Consider the following 9,744-nt stretch of genomic DNA (forward strand, 5'->3'; position numbering starts at 1 on the left):
TAATAATAATAATAATAATAATAATAATAATAATAATAATAATAATAATAATAATAATAATAATAATAATAATAATAAACACATTAAAATGGTGAATTAAGTTTATTGAGTAAAAAACATTATTATTCACATTTTCTCAACAGATATTTTAGTTTATTTACATATTTTTCACAGTAAAAAATAGATCGTTAGTTTGTTATTTTACACATTCAAAACGATATAAGACATAGCCTATATTTAGTAAAATGTATCTCTCAAATATTTAAAAATGAGGAGATTTATGATTTGTGCAAGAGAACTAAAGCAGGTCTAAATGTGGGAGTGGAAGACTAAGGTCGGACTGACACCTGATAGTCAACTGGACTTGGTTGGATTGGGACCGAAATCATCAATGTTTTTATTTGTTTATCAACTGGTGTTGTTCACGTTCATTAAGAACTTTGGGGGAAACCTTTGATTGTGTATTCTCACACCTCACCAGTAGGGGTGCAGCGGTACGATTTAGAAATAATAAGGAAAGTGAACAAGACCTAGTTAACCTGTCACCACAAACATGGAGTGGGGTTTGATGCAGTTTGGATTTCTGTTTTAGAACTGTCCTCAGTGGCAGAAGCAGGTACTCAGACAGTGTCCTTTGAAAAGGAGAAGAGCACAAGCTGGGCTGAATGCTGCTGTTTTGGTGATAGACCTCAGTCCCATTATAAACCACTGGTGTCTGTGTCCGGGAATGTCCAGAGAGACACTAAAAAAAGTGTCTCTCTTCGGTGAAATCCATTATTACTGTAGTTTAGTGAACTTATAGCAGATGTAGTCACTCATTCTGTTGGATATTCACAGCTTACCCAAGCGTGATCTGCAGCGAGGAGAAGGAGCTGTGAATCAACGACTGAATGAGTGACTATAATCTACTATAGTGAGGCATGTAGTAAATGTGGGCCGAGGGGCAGAGGACACAGCCTACGTGTGGTTCTATAAAGACTACATTAAGGGCCCAATCTTCCGCCTGGCGCAAGGACAGCATTGGTGGAGGTGAGGCTGCTATCTTGCGCACAGAGAACGGTGCGCGAGATAGCTTTTGCTAGTAGCCTGAGGGAGTCGCTTAGGGAAAAAATGGGTCACCTGAGGCGTGTGCTACAAGCAGCACTGACTGCCCTGACAGCGCTTACTGCATCCCCTTCGCTCGATCTCTTCTTACATTAACATTGCACGCAGCTTCGCACTTGTTTTTAAGCTTTTGTAGGACAAACTACAAACCATTATTCCCACTGTGAGTTAAACACTGTCCATGTCTAGCGCAAGTAAAGAGCGGGGGGGTAAACTCCATGCTGTAGAAACATGATCGTGACGTGACCCCCCACCGTACAAAGCGCCATCCGTCTGCGCAAACGTCTAGTCTACAGTCTGCATTTAGAAACGCAAGATCTGGTTCTGGAAGGCTAAGTGTGGTTCTATAGGTTCTAGAAGACTGAGTGTGATTCTATAGGTTCTAGAAGACTAAGTGTGATTATGGAACAGGACTCGTTGTTCGTCGATTCTCTTGGACTGGACTCTGTAGATCAGACTCAGCAGCGTCTCCTGATAAAAGAAAGCAGCACAGTTTTATTCACATGTTTGGAGAAGCTCTGACGTCCACAGACATGCTGCGGTAGTCCTCACAGACCTGCTGTGGACCCAGGTGGTCCTCACAGACCTGCTGTGGACTCAGCTGGTTATCACAGACCTGTTGTGGGTCCAGGTGGTTCTCCTCTGCAGGCTCAGGTCCTGGTGCGGGCTCCTGCAGCAGACTGACCGGAGCTCGCTGGTTCTCCAGACGCTGACTCTGACTCTTTAGGACGAGGTCGATCAGACTGTCCTCTTCCTAAGACACATGAATAAAGTCAGTTTTTGACCTCATTTTCCTCCACAAGCCATTATCTCCCAGTGCTGCCATTTTCAGCAGCTTTAATTGACCTGAGGTGTCCAGAAGTACAAGCAGTTCAGAGACAATTGCCAGCATGAGACAGGTGTAACACTTTTCACTGAACACCTTGCACTTCTCGGCACTTCAGTTCTATTACAGCTGCTGAAAATGGCAGCAGTGTGAGACTATGGATTCCTGAAGCCTCCATGCTTGATTTTTGTTCAGTCTGTGATAGTGACTTTGTGTTTTCTCCTGTAAACTTTTTTCTTGCGACCCTGTTGGCTATTGGTAACCAAAAAAAACGGTTTTGTTCTGGTCCCATCCCAATGTTATTGAAGTTTCCAGACGGCTGCATCTCTCTTTTAACAGATTTGGACTTTTCAGTGTCTGACAGATGTATTTCCTTTCCCATTATGATTGAGAGCTTTGGCCACGCCCCATTATTAAAGATGTCGCCTTCACATCCATCCATCTCATGCTCCCTCAACCACTTTATCACAATGTGCCCAATGAATCCCGGCCTTGTCATCTTGGAATATGCCCGTGCCATCAGGAAAGAAGAGTATCCATCAATGGAATAACCTAGTCATACACGATGTTGAGGTAGTCAGCTGATCTCATTCTTTGGGGACATAGTGTTGCTAAAGCAGCTGCCGCAGCCCCAGATCAGTTAGTTACATCCAGGTAAAGGACACTTGTTTGATCGTGCAGTGTATTTATAACACATGAACATGTACAGACGATGGCTGTCCACATGGATCAGGCCTAACCACTGTGCCACTCACCCTCCTGCGGCTCCGACCGCCCAGGCTCCACCCCCTGAGCCTGAAGGGGGTTGGGCTTCTGCAGGGAGGGGCGGGGGTTCTGCAGGGAGAGGGGTGACGGGAACTGTTCTGATTGGACACTGACATGACTCCGCCCTGAAATAGTGAAATAACAAAACACACTGTCAGATCAAAAGCGTTCAGAGACAGGCCCCAAACTCCGCTTTGAGAACCACTGGTCTGAAGGATATACAGACAGAGGGTATGAACAGAAATAGTAGCCTGGTGAGACCAGAATGATTCCCCTCTATATTTTTTATACATCAGTCTAAATCACAGAATAGCATCGCTAAGTGTGTACTTAGCCGGAGATTTGCTGTGTTTCCGTGATGGAATGGTATTGCCAACAGTGATGTTGCAGCGGAGCCACGGCACAGATGTAAACAGTCAGAATCATGGAGGATTAGCTTCATCGTGTTGTGAACCGGAGCTAATGGAGCTCTGGGACTTTGACAGACACACAACAGTGTTTCTTTTACTCAGTCCCGTCGTCAGACGTCAGTCTTGAGGGGGTCATATGGAAATCCACGAGGGGGCACAGTTAGTGTGGCCTGTGGAACGGAGCAGATGTGCCGTGGTGAGGAGCGAGTGAGAGAAACCTGCTGGTGTGGACGTTCGAGCCCTGGCCGCCCTGTACAGCCCCGTCGCAGGAGGAGAGGAGTCATCGTGGATAATGCCCACCGTTACCTTTATTTTAGATTTAATTTAGTGGCGTTTAGATAAGCCCTGTTTTTGAGTCTATTTTACTAATCATTTTTAACTGTTTTTATTGGCTGCACCTATTCTCTGCTCTCACACTCACCATGTTGCAATAATTGAAACCTATAAACCAGAGGTGGGAGTAAGTCACTAAATGCAAGTCTCGAGTCAAGTCCAAGTCGTGAAGGTCCAAGTCCCAAGTAAGTCCAAGTCAATCGGTCATGGGCTCAAGTCAAGTCAAGTCAAGTCATAGCTTTTGTCAAGTCAAGTCAAGTCAAGTCTTGCTTTAGCCGGCAAGTCACCTCAAGTCACAAATGCCAGCGTGTCGACTTTTCATGTGTTTAATCTTGAAAATAACAAGTGCTTTCTCAAGATACCGTAATTTTGAAAATTTAGGCTAAAATCAAACATTTAAAAATTCATGGATTTGGATTTAAAGTCTAATTAATATTTAAACGCCACAACATTCAAAGTATATATATTATAAATAAACAGTCTATGTACAAAATTGCTGGGACAGCATTTTAAGGAAGGGGGCCCTGGGGGGGCGACTTAAAAAATATGAAATATAGTATTTTAAATATGAGCTGCTTTTCCCTGCAGTCTGAAAGATAAATCTAAAATAATATTTGTATTTTTGTTAGTTTCTGGCAGTTTTTCTGTCAGTGGTGCCCCTGTACTGCCCCAGCCCCTGTATACTCGGATTCACCCCTGCTAAAGTAGATTCCGCGTAGCCTTCAGTCCCGCTGTCACTGGGCTGTGTGCGGATGCGTAAAATAGCCACTAAATGCTGTAAACTTTGTGTGAACGCCTTAAACATCGAAAAGCCCCAAGATTCCTGTTGATTAATCAGCTCTTACGCATCGTCGTTCTCGAGGCGCCCGTCTGCGCTGTAGGTCCAGTCCATTGTTTGAAACATTTTCCTGTCTGTAAATCTCCACCTCTTCACTCTGTTTAGAAAACTTTTAATGCACGTATTTCGACGTCGTATTTCCTCCTGCCTTTTCGCGCTGTATTGATTAGAAGCCTGTGTCGGGAAACCGAACACGCATGTGGCTAATTACCATAATGTAAACATAGATGCGCCGCTTTTACGCAATGAATCCTGATCTTTCAACAGTTTCACTCAGATAAATAATAACTATAAAGTCACAGCGAGTCATTGAGAGTCATTAGCCTCAAGTCCAAGTTAAGTCTCGAGTCACAAACAGCAAGTCCCAAGTCAAGTCAAGTCTTTTGCAGCTTTGGTCAAGTAAGTCTCAAGTCCCGAAAATTGCGACTCGAGTCTGACTCAAGTCAAGTCATGTGACTCGAGTCTCCCACCTCTGCTATAAACTATACATTTCTCGGCCTTGGTCAAAATTTGTCTGTCTTCAATAAGTACAAGCGTCCAACTAGGGGCTACAAAATCAACAAGCCCAGCTCAGAGTAAAAGAAACACTGATGTGTGTCTTTGTAAAAGTCCCAGAGCTGCTGCCAGAGTAGCTCCAGTTCAAAATACGATGAAGCTCCTCCATGATTCTGACTGTTTACATCTGTGCCGCGGCTCTGCTCCAACGTGACGCCCCCTCCCGTTCCAACGTCTATGATCACCGATCTTAAAAACTCGTAATTTCATAGTATGAGATTTAAACACACAATTTCGAGTGTTAAAAGTCGCAATTTCAAAATTAAAACTCGTAATTTTGTGAAAAATGTCGTTTTTAAAACAAAGAATTCTGACTTTGAATCTCGTAATTTCGACTTCCTACTGGGCTTTTATTTTTTAAACATGGCGGAAACGGACTTCCAGACAAACCCTATGAATCAGTCTATAACCTAAGTTTGAAGAAAATGCAATGATGCTAACTCTGGCACGTTTACATAGAGGCTTAATTAGCCATGATGCTAACTCTGGCACGTTTACATAGAGGATTAATTAGCCACGATGCTAACTTTGGCACTTTTACATAGAGGCTTAATTAGCCATGATGCTAACTCTGGCACGTTTACATAGAGGATTAATTAGCCATGATGCTAACTCTGGCACGTTTGCATCGAGGCTTAATTAGCCACGATGCTAACTTTGGCACTTTTACATAGAGGCTTAATTAGCCATGATGCTAACTCTGGCACGTATACATAGAGGATTAATTAGCCATGATGCTAACTCTGGCACGTTTGCATTGAGGCTTAATTAGCCGTGATGGTGACTATGGCACATTTACATAGAGGCTTAAATAGCCATGATGCTAACTTTGGCACTTTTACATAGAGGCTTATTTAGCCATGATGCTAACTATGGCACATTTACATAGAGGCATCTTTAGCTGTGATGCTAACTCTGGCACGTTTACTTAGAGGCTTATTTAGCCATGATGCTAACTCTGGCACATTTACTTAGAGGCTTAGGCCTATTTAGCCGTGATGCTAACTCTGGCACGTTTACTTAGAGGCTTAGGCCTATTTAGCCGTGATGCTAACTCTGGCACATTTACATAGAGGCTTAATTAGCCATGATGCTAACTCTGGCACGTTTACATACTGTAGAGGCTTAATTAGCCTCTACAGTATGATGCTAACTCTGGCACGTTTACATGGAGGATTAATTAGCCGTGATGGTGACTATGGCACATTTACATAGAGGCATCTTTAGCTGTGATGCTAACTCTGGCACATTTACACAGAGGCTTCTTTAGCCGTGATGCTAACTCTGGCACGTTTACTTAGAGGCTTATTTAGCCGTGATGCTAACTCTGGCACATTTACACAGAGGCTTCTTTAGCCGTGATGCTAACTCTGGCACGTTTACTTAGAGGCTTATTTAGCCATGATGCTAACTCTGGCAAATTTACACAGAGGCATCTTTAGCTGTGATGCTAACTTTGGCACATTTACACAGAGGCTTCTTTAGCCGTGATGCTAACTCTGGCACGTTTACTTAGAGGCTTATTTAGCCGTGATGCTAACTCTGGCACATTTACTTAGAGACTTAGGCCTATTTAGCCATGATGCTGACTCTGGCACGTTTACTTAGAGGCTTAGGCCTATTTAGCCATGATGCTAACTCTGGCACGTTTACTTAGAGACTTAGGCCTATTTAGCCATGATGCTAACTCTGGCACGTTTACTTAGAGGCTAAGGCCTATTAAGCCATGATGCTAACTCTGGCACTTTTACATAGAGGCTTCATTAGCCGTGATGCTAACTCTGGCACGTTTACTTAGAGGCTTAGGCCTATTTAGCCGTGATGCTAACTCTGGCACGTTTAGCCTCATTTGATTTTCCAAACTGAGCCATAATCCATGACCTGTGAATTCTTATTGGACGACACACCAAATCGAGCTTTTTCAGTTGGCTTTATTAAGTTTAGTTTTACAAATGTTTAGGGTTAGGGTTAGAGACCAGGTTAAAGTTAGGAAACTGGGTTGAGAGATAGAATGACGTGTTTACATAGAGGCTTATTTAGCAGTGATGCTAACTCTCACACAAGGGAAGGGAATCTTATTTGTATAGCGCTTTTCATATGACACAGGTCACACCCAAAGCGCTTCACACATGAAAGGGAGGGGGTTCATTCAGTCCATGCTGATGGTGGTGAGCACAAGCTGCCTTTCCTAATCAGCTACACTGATACTGAAAATATGGACTACAACCACCTCGCATTTGAATGCCTTCTTCAATGAATGGATCTCGTATTGTAGCGCCTTGTACATTGTTAAAACACTCAGGATACTTGATGACGATAATCTATGTTGAAAGCCTTGACTTTTTTTGGGCGGGGGGTATGGGTTGATAATTGGTAATGTAGCAATCAAGTCTTGGTTCAATAAAAAAACATAAACTTGTTTACGCTGAAACTTATTGCTGAGATGTTGATGAATCACTGTCCAAATTCAAGTAAATAAATCGATTAAGCCACAGTCTGAGGACCAGAGTGAAGCAGCAGAAGTAGGTCACCACCGAGAGGGAAAGGAAACGGGGAGAGAGGGGACGAGGTGGAGATGGGGAGAGGGGAGACAAGAAGAGGAGGCAAGGAGATAGGAGGAAAGGCAAGAAGGACAGGAGAGACTAAAAGACAGGGAGAGGAGAGAGGGGGAAATGAAACGAGGAGAGAGGAGGCGAGGAGAGAGGAGAGAGTAAGGGAAGGAGTTTGTAAAAACCAGGCCGTACCTCATAGACGCTCCCCAGGACTAAACTGGGACCAACCAGGACTAAACCGGGACAAAACCAGGACTGAAGCCGGACTGACCCAGGACTGAAGCTTATCTAATGCGCAGACTTTGGTTTTGTTGTTTAAATAAAGTGGGTTGGACTGAAGCGGGGACTCCACTCTTTTGGTGCCGTTGTCATGGAAACACATTCCTTTATTCAGCTCCATTCACTTCTATTCAGACCGTGGGCCCATGGCCGCACCGCTACACCTCCTCCTCCTCCTCTGCACCTCCTCTTCTGCACCTCCTCCGCTCCCAGTGACCTCCTAAATTGTTGCAAATGCTTTATAATTAGATGCACAGAGGTTTTTTCCACACATGTTTGAGTTTACAATAAAGGAGAACAATTTCGTCCCACCACAAGAAAAACAAATCTGCTAACAACAGTGCCTATGCCCAGTGCATATGACTTTTGAAAATATGAAGTTTCTGACACAGATAGAGGTACAGTTCCATCACAGTTTGACTAATTTCCCATTGACATACATACAGATGGCGACACATCATACAAGGGGGTGTGGCCTGGCCGAGGGGGAAGGAAGTACCTCTTGGGAAACCCAATTTTTCACTCTTTATAGCCGTTTTCTGGTGGAATATAAACGTATTCATCACACACAAAGTCAGGTCTAGATCAGGTCCATATGGATGTTTTTTCACAGCAGAAAAAAAAAACGGCACTTATAGCTAGCATTAGCATGTAGCATCCTCTGTTATTTTGTAGTTATGGGCATGCTCGCCATGTCTGCGTTTTTTTTTTATTGAGTAGAAAACGATATTCATGATACAGCATTTGTTAAAGTAGTTTTGGAGAAATTACATGTTTTTCTCCTCTTTGTTCCCCCCTCAACTGCTTTAAACGGGACCATATATGGGCAATTCCATAGATGCCGTTTGTATCTATAACAGGGTCGGCACGGCAACAGTTTAAAATTGTTTGCCTTCATCTATGTCACTTCCTGTCAGTGTCTAATAAGGACGGGAAACTGTAAACATCACAAAAATGTTCGGACTTAAGAAAGCTGGGTCAAATCTTTAGCAAATATGTTCTTACCTGAGCTTAGACGAGTTGATCCGTACCTGTCTGGTCTTTGTGTGTGCGCTCAGTCACGCACAAAGACCAAAGATGTTGTTCGCATTTGGCCTCTCCCACCATGTTCCTGTAGCTCCAAACGGGGTGAAGTTAGAAGCGACCGTGCTCTTCCGGGCCCAAAGACCAGACAGGTACACATCAACTCGTCTAAGCTCAGGTAAGAACAACAGAAAACAGTGGCCATTGTGTCCAATGTGTCACATATGACATTTACCGTGACGTTCTGTTGAGGCAACCAGCCCTGGACTCCCCAACGGTTTTTGGATTTTCAATCTCAAACTTAAAATATTTTAGTGCAACCATATAGACAAAAAAACAATTGTTGAGACTTAATCTTCAGTGGTGTTTGGTAAAGTAACAGGCGGAGAGCATGACCAAAATACTACAAAAGAATAAAATGGACGTTTAAGCTCAGCCTCAGTCATAAAAGGCTTAAGGGCTTATGGGCTTAAGGAAAGACACTACTGGCAAAACCAGGGTTTGGGTGAATTTTTTGGGTCAAGGTTTGGGCCAGTGTTCAATGGAAGTGAAATTGTTCAAGACACATTTTCTCAAAATGTACTTTTACATGTACAATGTACAGTTTTTTTTTTTAAAGCAAGGCAAGTTTATTTGTATGGCACATGTACTCAATGTGACACCCAGACAATCAAACACAATAAATAAAATGCAATAAAAAGCATTAAAAACACAATGAAATGACATAAAACAGTACTTTAAAAATACATTACAAATATATGTATATTGTATATATTAAAATGTGTTTAAATACAATCAATTGCCATAGACAGTCTTAAAAAGGTGTCCTGTCAGCCTGAGTTGAGGCCTGTCTCACGTCCTCACTGAGGCTGTTCCAGACTTTTGCTGCATGAAATGCAGCCTCTCCGTGTTTGGTGGTGACTCTGGGAACCACCAGGAGGCCCCTCCTGAGGATCTCAGGGCCCGAGGTGGTTCATACGGCTGTAACATGTCAGAGATGGACTTTGGTGCCCGACCATGAAGAGACTTATACACAAGCAGAGTTAATTTGAATTCTGT

At 43.1% G+C, this 9,744-nt stretch overlaps 1 protein-coding gene across 1 annotated transcript; it reads right to left on the reverse strand.

Moving 5' to 3' along the window:
* Positions 1–1,453: 1,453 nt before the first annotated feature.
* On the reverse strand, positions 1,454–7,750 carry LOC306972846 (uncharacterized protein). The gene is made up of 4 exons (XM_079569553.1): positions 7,576–7,750; positions 2,686–2,820; positions 1,721–1,858; positions 1,454–1,575 (listed from the first exon to the last, which is right to left on the reverse strand). Exons 2-4 carry the CDS (start codon positions 2,809–2,811, stop codon positions 1,495–1,497), a joined length of 345 nt encoding a protein of 114 aa, XP_079425679.1. The 5' UTR covers positions 2,812–2,820; positions 7,576–7,750; the 3' UTR covers positions 1,454–1,494.
* Positions 7,751–9,744: the final 1,994 nt, after the last annotated feature.

Source organism: Gobius niger (genome assembly GCF_951799975.1).
Source record: "Gobius niger genome assembly, chromosome: 1".
Classification (NCBI taxonomy): domain Eukaryota; kingdom Metazoa; phylum Chordata; class Actinopteri; order Gobiiformes; family Gobiidae; genus Gobius; species Gobius niger.